Genomic DNA, 14,185 nt, shown 5'->3' on the forward strand with positions numbered 1-14,185 from the left:
TCTGTCACCATTCACCTGTTTGTAGGCCGGGCCCAATGTTTAGCTGGGCCGCATGTTTTGAACATACTAGCATTATTACAATTTCTAAATCACACAGAAAAAAATCTGGAAGTTTATTCATGACTACCACACCTTTTTTTGATAGCCAATATCTCCAAGTCAAATGTTGAGGCATGAATAACTCCTGTTCCCAAAAGCCTTTCTGTAGCTTTACCCTCATCATGAGGATTGGTGAAACTGACCTTACAGTTATGACTGGCCTACCCATTTCAATGGTAAAGGGTCGCACACATAGACAGAAATACAATAACAGTTATTTGCATGATCAATGCGCAATTATATGTAAATAGAAGCCAGAGTGCACCAGCCTCCAAAGAAGAGACAGGTACCCTTCATCATTCCTGTATGTGTAAACACAGATTTCTCTTAGTCTATTTAGACCTTATTTTTATTTTGACCTTGTTTTCAGTGAGCATCCTATGATATCTCCTCCTGTCTGTGTATGTAGGCTACTGTATGAGTGTGAAGGCCAGTGATGTTGAAAACAATACCGAAAGTGGGTAGGCAATGCACAGTGATGTGGATAATGGATGAGGCAAACAATTTGCTCTCCCTTGTGTGTGTGCGTGTATGTGTCTGTGTGGGTTTATGAAATTATCAATATTTAGCTCTTTAAAATACAAAATGTGGTATTCTATTGATTCTTAATTCACGACTAAACACAACCAGTGCATTATTTTGTGCATGGTATTGATCTAAATCAATGATTACACTCTGGTTACAGACCTCACTCTGGTTACTTTGGTCAGTAATGACGGCCCTGGGCTTCCAGTGTTAATGCCTAACCGTAACCAGTAGACATGGTTGCCTTACCGTAAACCTATCCCTTACCGTAACCACTCAAAGTTAATACCTATTACCACATAAGTCTCAGTACTATGTAGTTGCATTTCTAATGTGGTGTTTTTGTTTTAACCCTTAAGGAAACGTGCAGACAGTTACAGTAAATGCAGATGAGCATGTTATGGTGGCCTTGTACTTCAGTATAATTTCTGCATCTGTTTTGTCAAATTAGCTACTTCACCAATTTATTGGAAATTGTAATGGAACACCTGTTTACTGATTGCATAACACAGTTGTGTGTATATGCAAGTCACACAAACTAAAAAACTCATCCTACCTGCAATCTGTTGACTATTAACATACAGATGTTCATACAGTAGAGTCATATCATGGCTGTACTCATTCTGTCTAAGGTTTCAGAAAAAGTAAAGCAAAGTTAGCAGGCTATTGTGAGAGCCATATTCCCACTAAAATGACAGATTTGGGGACATTATCTGGCCTAACTTCAGCAAAGACCTTTGGCTAGAGCCAAATTTACTTTAGTAAGAGATACATTGGTTACGTACACAGGAGGCAAACAAGTGAGCTGACTTTGTGAAGCGTTAAATCAAGTGTTGCAAAGTGTACCTTCAAGACTTGAATTATTAAACAAACTTGAGGAGCATCATTCATAGATTTATAGTGAGAGTGACAGAGAGAGAGAGAGAATAAGTCAAACAATGAAATGAAAGTTTTGAAAATAAAAGTGGTGCAGATCGTAACATTGTAGACAAATACAGTTATTTTCCCTTTAACCAGTCAAACTGCAGTAAATCACAGCCAACCAAATTTGCCTTACTTTATGAACCTCTGAAAGCTTCCTCCTTGTTTTTTGAATAAACAAAAAGTCATTAATTTCACATTTATTGTGTTTTCAAAAGAATGGCAGACGATAAGTTGGATTGTAAAAGTAAAAATAACAAAGAGTAATGCTAAAGACAGTCAATCATCTCACAACAGGAGAAAATGCAGGTGTAAGACTAAAGGTGAGCACGATACAAACTACAGTATGAGAGCACACTTATATATAACTTAATTTCCTTCACCCAACAGCATACTACAAGGCACACCATATCCCCTTGCACTATGCAAGGCTAGATCAGCCAGAGGATAATAACTAGCAAGCTTTCTTGGGAAATGTTATGTTTGCCTCTTGTAAAAAATACATTCTCAAAGGCATGTCAGAACTCAACAGAGTTGATTGCCCGTGTTTGTCTTTGGATGTTCCATAGAGAAATGTTTAGCCATTTGGAAGGGAGTGTTTTGTCAGATCCTGCACTTGCAATTAAAAGTTAATAATCTGAGCTGTGCCTCCAGACTATTGCTAAAGTGACAAACAAGTGTTAGAAGACTGTGTGAGAGTCTATGACATGATAAGACCTGCTATTTACCCTAATTATTTCCATGCTATGGAAACTTGCTCTATCCATAACAGTGCAACTCTAATTAATAATTTTCTTGGCAGCAAATAAAAAAATGAGGACAGATCTGGTCCCCCTTATTTTCTTTAAATTAATCTGGAGCAAAGTAAATATTTCCTAACGGGCAATTTCAAAACTTCAATTACGAGAGAATACTTGAATGTGTTACGCCTTGTGACATTACTTTGCATCCCTATAATGTTTTTCATTTTGGAGTGCATCAAATGTGGTAATCAGAGCTCTTCAAACATATGCGTGGAGTCAACAGTGGGCCTGATATTGCAATATAACATTAGTGTTACTGACTCCGTTGTTCAATATAAATATAGCAAATGTCTCTAAGAAGTACCTGGTCTTGCAGGTCTGTTTAAGTATGTATGTACTGTATCTAAGACCAAGGTGAACACATTTAGGTATACGTTTCCAGCCATGCTACAACTGGCTGCAGGGGGTATAATTAGCCTCAGAGGTACCCCCAGACCATAACACCTCACTCTCCACCTTCATGCCTAATTTAGCAGGCCTTAGACCCTTTGGCCTCCATAGGTCAGCTTAGATCCCATGACTGCACTCAAATGGTGTTCAAAGTTCAAGGATCATTTTTCCAAGGGAGCCATTCTTTCTTGATAGATATCTGAGAGGAAGAAAGTTGATTTAATGATGACCCTCTCATTTCTCTATGGTATTTTTTTCCCACAATCTAATTCTTCACTGGCCTTACTTCAACTCAAATAATGTAGGACACTACCATTGCATCTAAAAATCTCTGCTCATTTGGATACAGCAATAAGGTCAGGGTAGAGACTGCATATCCTTGGCTTGATAAATGCCTCCAAAATTGGATTTTGCTAAGGATTTCAAGGACAAAGTTTGGACATCATTAACACTAGTCGTCCCAAATGGACGTTCATGGACGCGATGCGACACTATAATAAAATAACTCTGCCGTTGTGAAACCCAAGCCCTCCTCCTTCCCTGACTTTTCCTAAATGTCTGTTTTTAACATAATAGCATTCAAAATCACACATAGAAAAACATTTAGAAGCATTTTCATGACTACCACGGCTTCTTCACAGCTTCTTCACATCTTCTCACTTCTTCACAAGTCACATCCTGAGGTGCGATTAACACCTGCTCCCAAAAGGTGCAAATGGTCCATTTACGCTCCTCACTGTAGCTCATCATGGTGAGTCGAAACTAACCTTATGGTTATGAATGGCTCATTTTAAACGTAATGGCAATATCAGCAACATAGACAGAGTATAGAAGTTATTTGCATGATCAAAGCGATTAAATCCAGCATACAAGTGTGCACCTAGCCTATGAAGAACAGACACGTTTGTGTTCTGTTTTACTTGTTATCAAGCACTGGTGCTGGTGTTTCACATTTGACCTCAGGTTTCTTTGCAGTAGGCTATTTACAGTTGTACACCAATGATGTCTGTCAATATGTTATATTCAATATGTACACTCTTTAAAATAGTTATTAATATTGTAATGATTCTTAAGTCCTGACTAAACACAACCAGTTCATTATTTTTTGCATGGTATTGATCTAATTCAATGTTTACATGGTTACACTAACGTCAACAAATGGTCGTCACTCAGGGTACTTTTGTAACAGCCCGGGGCTTCTGGTATTCTTCCAGCTTCTAGTATTGGACTCTTGCACCACACCACATTCCACGTTACATTAGTTTACTCTTCAGCAGCTGATCAGCCAGAGCAGGATGAGTCTCCCTGGAGTCTGGTTCCTCTCAAGGTTTCTTTCTCTGAGGGAGTTTTTCCTTGCCACTGTGCCCTATATTGATTGGGTCTATGATTTGGTGTGAGATCATATTGTTTATATTATTTCGTATTATTTTGTTGTGACGCACTGACATTTGTCTATGTAAAAAGCACTATACAAATAAACCTGATTGATTGATTGATTGATAGTATTAAGAAGGAAGAAAGTGAAACAACCATGGAATGTCCTACAAAACTAGAATTTGAAAGACTTGTGTATTCAATGAACACTGATAGACTTTCTAGACATTCTTGTTCTTCTGAGCGAAAAGAAACTCAAAATATGCATATTTTCCCTGTACGTATGTCATGAAGAAAATAGTTCCTTCTGCAATAGAAATAAAGTGTAGCTGGGACAGATATTGGGTTATCACAGAGAGTGGCATTTTTGTTGTTGATTTATTTGACTGTCAGGTAGGAGGGAAAAGGGAGGCTGTGCCACTGTGTGTGGACCATCCCTGTGACATGAGCCGATAGACACACTCTGTCACCACTGGCAGGTAATTGACAGCTTAGAGTTTGCATTGACACAGGGCTTGCATATATGTATTCCATTACCTTGCATGTGTGTCTGCCTGGGGCCTTCTTTGGCAATGTAGTCAAGAGTCAGCCAGCTAGACTGCGGATTAAACAAATGTCTTTTGGTAGGGCTTATGAGATGATAATTCTTTTCACCCTCAAACAGCCATGGAGGAATAAGAAACAAATGGCCCCTTTGCTTAAGGATGATTACTCATTTTAATGGGACTTCAAACAGGAGGGCTGGCTTAGAAACAGTTGTGGAAGTAAACTGTACTAAGCAGGGTAAGGACACCAGATACTCTGTTTATTAGCCTCTATTCAAAAACAGCTATAAGGACTAAATTAATCAAATGCAATTAAGAGATGCATCCAAAATCATAAGTCTCTCTAACCATTCCCCTCTCCTTGATGCCTGGATCAAACAACTTAGTCGCTGTGAACACAGGGGTCTGGAAGTTGTTAAAACTTTGAATGGATGGAGGAGAGGAAGCAGGGTAGCGAGCCCCTTGCCTCTCTGTAAAGAGCTCATAATAGTGGGCTTACTTCAGCAAGTCCAACTATTGTTCTTCGACATACTTATTATTAGTGTGCTTGCTTCACCAAATCCAACTATTGTTCTTGCTCATATTATAAGTGGGGTGGGTTCAGCAGGTCCAAAAATCGTTTTTGCTGATACTTATTAGTGGGCTTGCTTCAGCAAGTCCAACTATTGTTCTTCAAAATACTTAATATTAGTGGGCTTGCTTCAGCAAGTCCAACTATTGTTCTTAGACATACTTATTAGTGGGGTTGCTTCAGCTTCACACCAGTCCAACTTCAAAACGTGCAGATGACTTTTGGTTGCTATGACTTTTGGCTTTATACCTATTAAACTTGTGCACTTTTTAACATGAAGGTCTATGGAAACCAAAAGATGCCATTTTTGAACCACTGCTGCTTTTACACCTTTTAAGCTATGCACAACTGTAAAATGTGCCATTGTTTGTTAAAAACTGAATTGTGTATTTTGTAGTCTAACATGTCCTTAACAAGTACAATGGTTTACAAGTACAATGGTGCTTTCATCAAAAAAGTGTTCACTTTTTTGATGAAAGCACTGGCAGTCCCTGTTGGAGCTGCTAGGGGACGCTATTTCAACCACCTGGGCTCACTTTGCATCGGCCTCTTGTTTTGTCCATATTTTCTGTTTGGAAGCTTCTCTTGGTGAAAATGAAGATTGCCATTACACACCTGAGACTCTCAGCTTTTAAAAAACAGGAATAATGTAGTCTAGTGGACAACTGTTTAAAATATTACCTCAGAAAACTGCATTTTGCTCTTAAATTCCTCTGAGTTGAATGAATTATAATGATAAACAATGAATGATTATGTCAATCAAACCTTTAAAATGTTACTAAATCATTAAAATGTTACTAAATCAGTAAATAAATGAAAGGATGTATATTAGCTGTCAGCATTGGTAAAAATGTTGAGAAGAAAAGACAGGTCTTATCATTTAATTTTTTTATTAAATCAGATTTTAAATGAATGTACAAAATGACTAAATGAATAAATACATCAATCAATCAATACAGTGCATACAGTAAAACTGCCCAGGCCATGTTCGTAGTTGGCCTGGGTGTGCTCTACATTCACTTTTCTTCCTCTCGACTTTGAAGAGGGGGGCACTGTAGAGGTAAGTAGAAAACAATTATTTAGAGAGAGACATTAGTTCATGCACATGGACATTGCTAAGTGGCCATGACATACATACTATATTGTTGTAGTTGAATCTCAGGTGCAGGAATGAGCAACAGTGGGTATAAACAGTCAATAGGTTTATTACAATTGCAACATGCTACAAATAGTGATCTGGGGCTGGTGTCCAAGGGAGGAGGTCTCTGTGATGAAGAGGTAGTAAAAAAGGTCAGGTACAATTGTGGAATTCCTTTTCTCAGCTGATTGCACGCAACAGTTTATATGAGGAACTTAATGGATAAATTATGTCACCTACCTGGCCAAACAACTGCACGTTTTTGACGACATGGAGGGCGAGGACCTGCAGGCTGTGGTTGGTTGGTCTGTAGAGAGGAAGGTAAAAGGTAAGCAATTGTAATTAAATGGCATGCAATTAGACTTAACAGCTAACAGCTATATCAACATTTTAATCATTGTAGTGTAGCGGATAGTACTTTGAGACCCTGACATAATTCACTAGTGTGTTTGTATTGTGTTATATGGACTAGGGCCCTATAACACTGGGTCACAGTTGTGACATAGGAGGTTACGCATTTTGTTTTTATGCGCCAGTTGTTTTCACTGTGGGTTGATGCTAGTTGTGAGCAGGAAATAAACTCATGCAACGCTTTTCACTGCAAACAAGTCTCCGGTTCCTTTGTTCGCTTCGACTCCTACAGTAGTTTTTAACAGCTGTCTTTTCTTTTTAAGTCGTGACAGGTGGGTATTGGTGTAAAATGTGGAGGCAGGCAGTCTGATGGATGGCAGACGGATGTGGGAGGAGCTGGAGGAGCCGGTGTTGCTGGTGGACACAATGGGAGCCATATGGGCTGTGGTTGGGGAGCAATGGGCTGAAGGACAGGTGGTGTAACTTCCAGATATGGTGGCAGTGATGGTGATGTTGGTGGTAGTAGAGGTGCTGGGGGGTGTAAGGGCTCCTCTTCTGTGGCTGGGGGTCCCTCCTATTCCTCTTCCTCTTCCAGCGTTGTTCCAAGATGAGAGATGATGGATTTTCTTTCTTCGGCACACTGGAGTCGGATAGCAGCCCTCTGCTCCTTGAGTGCCGCTGCTGCCCTCAGCTTCTCCTCTCTCTCCTGATGGAATTGGATGTAGTCTTTCTTGGTGAGGATTCTGGCTTTGATGGGGAGACTGCGGGTCGTCTTCTGCAGGTAGGTCTGACAGGCCAGAATCTCTGCCAACTGAGGGTCGATGAGCCCTGCTGCCACCAGGGGATGAACCACAGGGGGAGGTGGGGATGGGGATGATGACCCCAGTGGAACTGTGATGGTGATGGTGGTCATCATCATCATCATCAGAGGAGGTGGCAGAGGATCCTGGCCTGGAGGGTCCCACAGTCTCCTCCGGAGCAGCAGAGGCAGGACCCAGAGGTGACTTTGAGACGTGTCACATCGATGGCTGCTGGATTGAAAGGGAAGATGCTACACTTCTTGAACGCCTGCACCACTTGCCCCCCTGTCTTGCACTCCTTGTACGGGCTGAGGAAAACTTGCACAGCATTTGTTTTTGCCGCTACAAATGAATGCCGAAACATACAAAGGTTGCTGGCAGCCACATCAAACCCTATTTTTAAGTGCAAAGAATTCCACGTCGAGGGGCTGTAAGACATGGGTGCAATGTGGTGGAAGGCACAAGAGCTTGACACCTTACCACCTTGCCGTGTCGATCACCTCCGGGTCGTGGTGGGATTTGTGTTCATCAAAGATGAGGAGCAGGGGGCGCTCCTTTGCAGTGTACCTCAGAAAGTGGTCCTGGAACCACAGTCAGAATAGAGTCCACATATCCAGAGGGGCTCTTGGAGAAGAGGGTGTTCTCTGGTGCTCCAGTGGTCTCTGGTGCTCAGTGACATGGTCCCTGGTGCCTGAAGGTAGGGATGTCTGCGCCCCTTTGCCTCCAGTACCTTGCTCCTGGTCTTATCCATGCGAAACCCCACCTCGTCACAGTTGTAAATCTGCCGGGGCTTCTCCCTCAACCCATGCTCGTTCAGCGTCTCCTTTAGAAGGGGGAAGTAGTCCCTCACTGGACCTTCATGGGCACACATGGGACCACTCTGGTCCTCTCCAGGTGGTCCGGCTTCCTCATAGTGAGCTCCCCCCTATAATGCTCACGGAAGTTCTGCCAGCAGGTGTGGGAGAGTGACTTGCTGTTGAGGTCCCTCCTTTTCCTGATGGCGGTGCCAAAGGCCAGGATCAGGGTCCTAGTCAAGGGGAACCCATGGCTAGCGTTGTAAAGGCAGTAGTGGATCTCTTCTGCATCTGTAAGTATGCGCCCAGGTCCATTAAGGCAGCCATGGGTCACAAAGACTTTGACTCTATCCATGAGCGTTGATCTGGGCACACCAAAGTTCTTCACTGCCTGCCTCACACTCATGCCAAAGTCATAGATACGGCATCAGCTTCACTTTTGTATGCATTTACAATAAGATTGCAGTCTTTAAGCGCTTCTATGGTTGCATCCGTCAAGAAACACTCTTTTTAGTTTCCGTAGACATTCACTTGTGTGTCGTCTATCATTATCGACAGGATGGCAATTGGCGACACTGGATAAAACACATTTTGCTAGTCGTAAAGCGATTTCTTGAGTTGCGAATTATCGTCGATTAAGGAATTTCGTCAGTCGAGACCACAACAAAATGTAAATTGAATGCGAATTGAGGCTGTGTTTATAACCCTAAACATGCAAGTATGGTCATAACATTTGGCATTTAGACTCATTAACATACTTAAATATAAGATACTTACTTTTTTTTCGGGGGGGTCTTCAAATCTTCGCGGGCATAGGAGAAGGAAGTGTGTCACCGCCGAAAGTGGTCGGAAATAGAGCCCCGGTCGAAAATAGGTGCGTGCCAGCTAGAATGATTACACAACAATGCACTCTCTTGGCTACCAGTTCTACTTCACTGAAACCACTCTCAACTACTTAACCAACTAACTCTACCACTCTCAACCACTCTCAACCACTCAAACAACCAACTCTATACCCACTCCACTGAATTACCCAGGCTCATCCTATCTATCTATCTATCTATCTATCTATCTATCTATCTATCTATCTATCTATCTATCTTCAACAACTATCTAGTTTCAACAACATCTATCTAGTATCTAGCCATCATTCTGTCTTCCTTTCAACAGTCACTACTGCTTTACTCAGTATAACCCATACTGATTAACCTCTTAATTGTTTTGATCTTTCTATACCTCTCTCATCTATCAATTCTCTCTCTCATCTAGCCATCCTCTCTTTCATCTATCCGTTCATCTATTCGTTCATCCATCCAACCAACCAACCAACCAACCAACCAACCAACCAACCATCCATCCATCCATCCAGCCATCCATCCATCCATCCATCCATCCATCCATCCATTCATCCATCCATCCAACCAACCAACCAACCAACCAACCAAACAATCTTTAACTTTATCCGCTACCATAATAAGATTATCTCACTTTCTTTCAACTACCCAGCAAATCTATCTATCTATCATCCAAACCATCTTTAAAGATTTTACACTACCAACATAACACTTTACAAGCCCACAAAGTTTCTTCTGGAACTTATTTTTCTAATTATTCATTCATATCCACGAGTGTGGCAGAGTGAGAGATGTTGGGCCACAATTTGTCATCCCTTCCCTCCTTTCTCTGCCTGCTTCCACCCCTATACATCATTAGTTTCACTTTTCATTAGCGGAGATCAATAAAGCGGATCAGTCGCTCGTGGTGAGGATACTCTGCTCCATGGACCTCCCACTCTCCATCCTCTTTTCCCCTCATTCCTTCTCCCTTGTTCCCTGGCTCTGTCATTGACTCCAGTTCCCCCCTCTATTACCCACCCTCCACTGCTGAAGGGTAGGGGGCCGAGGGCATAGGGAAGCTGGAGGGCTGTAGAAAAGAGTGAACAGTGATTGTACTAATGCTGCCCAATAATGCAGAACTGGCAACGCTGAATGATAACCCAATAAAGTTTAATTAAGAAACAGTAACCTCTCAGGCTTAATAATGAAGATGGTGGCTGGGTGTGGAGCAGGAATTTAAATTGAAAACATTAGGGACTGGCAAAGTTAGTGTTGCTATATTCATTTGTAGAGGCATGCTTTGATACAGTAGTTTTTGATTTTCGGCACTTACACATGTCATAGATAAGAATATGTTTTGAAAGAAAGTTGGCAACCTGTTGTTATACCTGTGTGGTAACTTTGTTATTACTCTAGAAATGATGCTACATAATACATAGCACATTAGCAATTGACTTGTAATTGCATAGTGTATGTGTAGCTCAATACACCATGTAATTACCTAATTATGTTAATACAGTAGATAAAACATTATTACACAGGTACATTGTGTACATGTCCATGTATTTATATGTGTGTGTGCGTGTGTTAGTGCGTGCTTGCAAGTATGCATGCCTGTGTTTAATCCACACTTACCTAGCACAGTGAGTCGGGCCGGACGGGACCTCATGGCCGCCTGGATAGCCTGGCACTCAAATACAGCATCGTCCACCAGTTCCACACGCTGGATCCGAAGGTGGTGCTCTCCTGAACTGTGGTCCCCAATCACTGTGTAACGAGGGTAGCCTGGAATACAGTACTCTCTGTCAGATTCTGGACTCTTTAGCGTTTATATTCAAACATTGAATAACTTCTCTTTGCAGAGGTAATTTACCTATGATAGCAGGCACCAGAGCAAGATGCCACAATGCCAGAATATAGGAAATCATGTAACACACTAGTGTAGGCATTCAAATGTATACCATTGATTGCTTTATGTGTTACCGTCACTTCAGAAATAAGCTGACTTTGACTCAGCCAAATGAGATTCAGCAGCAGGTCATAATACAAATATACTGTATGTTTTCCTAGAGTAGTGATCATATGGTGTCACCTACTGCATGAAAAGCCATATTTTCATGTTACTTCTTTGCAAGTGAAAGAAACAATGAGAGACATGTTAACACATGATGGAAAAGGTGGTGTTTGACTTCCATAGCCTTTAAATCAAGACAATGTTGATAAGGGGTTGGGGGAGGTCTCTGTGTTCCGAAAACCGAGTAGGTTTTGATAGTAGCTGTGAATAGGCAGAGCTAGATATTGAAAAGTGTTTCAGCAGCGCAGTGCTATGAGATTTATGATTTAATAATGTACAAAAGGGAGGTGGACCAAGAGTTCTGACCATTTTACAGCCCAAGTAAAATTGGATGGCTCTAAAATACTTACTTAACACTGAACTATTATCGGAATTTGCATTGTGGGTGTGTTGAGGGCTGCATTCCTCTTTTGGGAAAAATAAACGAGGAGAGGACATCTTTGATTGGGAAGCTTTATGGAATGTTTCCCAAGCTCTCGATATGAATGACTTCAACAGCTCTCCAATTATTTGGAGATACAGTATGTGATTTGAAATGAGAATATCTGCGCATTTCCCCAAATCTTCAGTATTTTTCAGAGATTGTTTTTTTCTTCCCAAAGTCCTTCAGCAATTGATCACTGATGAAGGAACCAGATTTTGATCTTTCCCTTTAAAGCAGAACCAGGCAAACATTGAAAACATTTTCTCCAATTATGTGTTTTTTCAAAATTAACTTACACATCTGATTGGACCCCCACTCTTACCACCTTAAATGTCTGCCGATCCTGCAGTTGGAACACTGCCAATAAATGTCTGGGTAAAATATTGATTTTGCTGCATCCACCAATGAGTCATATTCTCTTTAAAGATGTTTCCAGACTTCGTTTTTCACTCTGGAGGGTTTAAAGAGGTATGTTTTAGCACATGCCATCCAAATGGACCATAATAGGCTGAGGTATAATGGCTTTTAAGTCCTTGGGTTCGGCTATTGAAGACTACTGTGCTCCAAAAGTCCAATTACCTGCCGTTGCTTCATTGACTCCCATTCACTTTAATAGAGTGGTTCTCATTTTCTCTCAGTGGGATGAGTAACAGCTGGTTAAACCACCGTTTGCAGTAAGGTGTCATAAGCACAGCACATCCCAACAGTTCCATACAGTGAGGAGACAGTCATAAAGGCTAGATGTCACTTCCATCAAAAAGAACAGCAGTCATATACAGTAACTTTAATTAACAATGAATAGGTCAGAGACCCATGCTGTTGATGTACAGCCTACATTAGACATCAAAGGCTTAATTGAGCTATCTATTTGCAAGAAAGCAAAGACTGAGACCTTGGTGTCTTTCAATGATGTTGAAGGAGATTTTATGCTGGCAATAAGGCGTTGAATGAAGGACCATGCCATTCTATGTTCAAGGTTGTTCAGAAAACCATTTCATTTGTAAATGGATCTGATACTCAAGTAAGTAAGCACTGATCAGACAAGTACTTGCTTAAGCATAATACACTGGTCTACCTCAAGCAAATTAAACATACAAATGACAGAAATGACTGAGTTGACCCAATGTGCACTCTATTCAGTAAGCACTTAGACTGAACCACAGAGCACATTATTTTGTAAAAAAACGAAATAATGGCATCTACTTGGACCGGAGTAGGATAATTGAGGTATAATTTTCCTATGGCATTGTTCAAAATCAAATCAAATCAAACTTTATCTGGCAGGCTGTTCCAGAAACTGGGGGCATAAAAACTGAAATCTCCCTCTCCATGCCTCTTGATTCTAGGCTTCACAATAATTAAAAGGCCAGTGAAAGTTAGGTGTCTACAGTGACGTCCCATGTTCCAAGATGTGACACCACTGTTGTGCATTTCTGTACTGACCACTGCAAAGTATTTCATAGTGCTTCCTTGTGGCGGAAGAAGGTGCTGTAACATGTCATCAAACAGATCATCAGGTCTTTCCTGAGAGATACTTAACATTATATTGGTTATCTTATCTATGAATTATGTTGCAAATTCCTCACATTTGGAGGTGGAAAGCAGATTGTTGGGTGTCTTGCTGGTGGGATTTATAAAGCTGTTAATCATTGAGTTATTGTGATTCATAATTAGAAATTTCGTGAAATGATCCCGTCTGGTGTTTCCCTATTGCCTTATTAAAAGCCGAAATATTCTCTAAAAGAATATCATGGTGGACCTGCAGTTTTGTCTTTCTCCATCTCCGCTCAAAGTTGATAGTTGCCCTTAATGTGGTGTTAAAGCTTGTTACTAAATCATTATCACAGGAGGAAGCTGGAGTTGATGGTGTACCATTCATATTCATTATAATCATTAAATTCTCAGTGTTAAGGTAACAATTATTGACAATGTGCTCAGTGTTATTTGTACTATAGGTACCAATGCAGTAAAGAAAACACAATAGGGATCAGACAAGGCGAGCTCAATAGTAGAGGATATAACAGTAGTAAGACCCTTTGTAGTCACTAGGTCCAGGGTGTGGCCGTGGTTATGGGTGGGCCCAGTAATATGCTAAATATGCAGAATTTAAGAGATTCATAAAATCCATGGCCTTCGAGTAGTCCACATGTAAGTTAAAAACACCAATGATAATAATCTTATCATCATTTGTATGGATAATAGACAGGAGGTCTGATTCGATTCAATTCAATTAAGAAGGAAGGACATTGCTTGGGTGGCCTATACACAGTTACTGACAAAACAGGAAGCTGGCATTTTAGAACCATAGCATGATATTCAAAAAAGGTAAAATCATCACCGATGACCCATTCATGTTTATCTAGGTTTCAATTAAAAAGATACAGTATAGTTTGCACTTGAAGATAAGATCATTAATGAAAAATGGTTTGCCAGATAGGGACCAGATATTCAAATGTATTATGTTCCATTCATATAAATATTCCATCCATTTATATAAATAATCTCTGTTCTGCACAGTCAATGGAATGGATACCAAGTTA

At 40.7% G+C, this 14,185-nt stretch overlaps 1 protein-coding gene across 1 annotated transcript in view; it reads right to left on the bottom strand.

Moving 5' to 3' along the window:
• kirrel3b (kirre like nephrin family adhesion molecule 3b) overlaps positions 1–14,185 on the bottom strand; it is a gene marked incomplete at both ends in the record, with an annotated part of 200,839 nt that overhangs the window by 69,133 nt on the left and 117,521 nt on the right. Inside the window, one exon of the mRNA XM_083695120.1 lies at positions 10,783–10,932. Within this exon, the coding sequence (XP_083551246.1) occupies positions 10,783–10,932 (150 nt within the window). The remainder of the gene's footprint in view (positions 1–10,782; positions 10,933–14,185) is intronic.

Source organism: Argentina silus (genome assembly GCF_951799395.1).
Source record: "Argentina silus genome assembly, chromosome: X".
NCBI classification, from domain to species: Eukaryota; Metazoa; Chordata; class Actinopteri; order Argentiniformes; family Argentinidae; genus Argentina; species Argentina silus.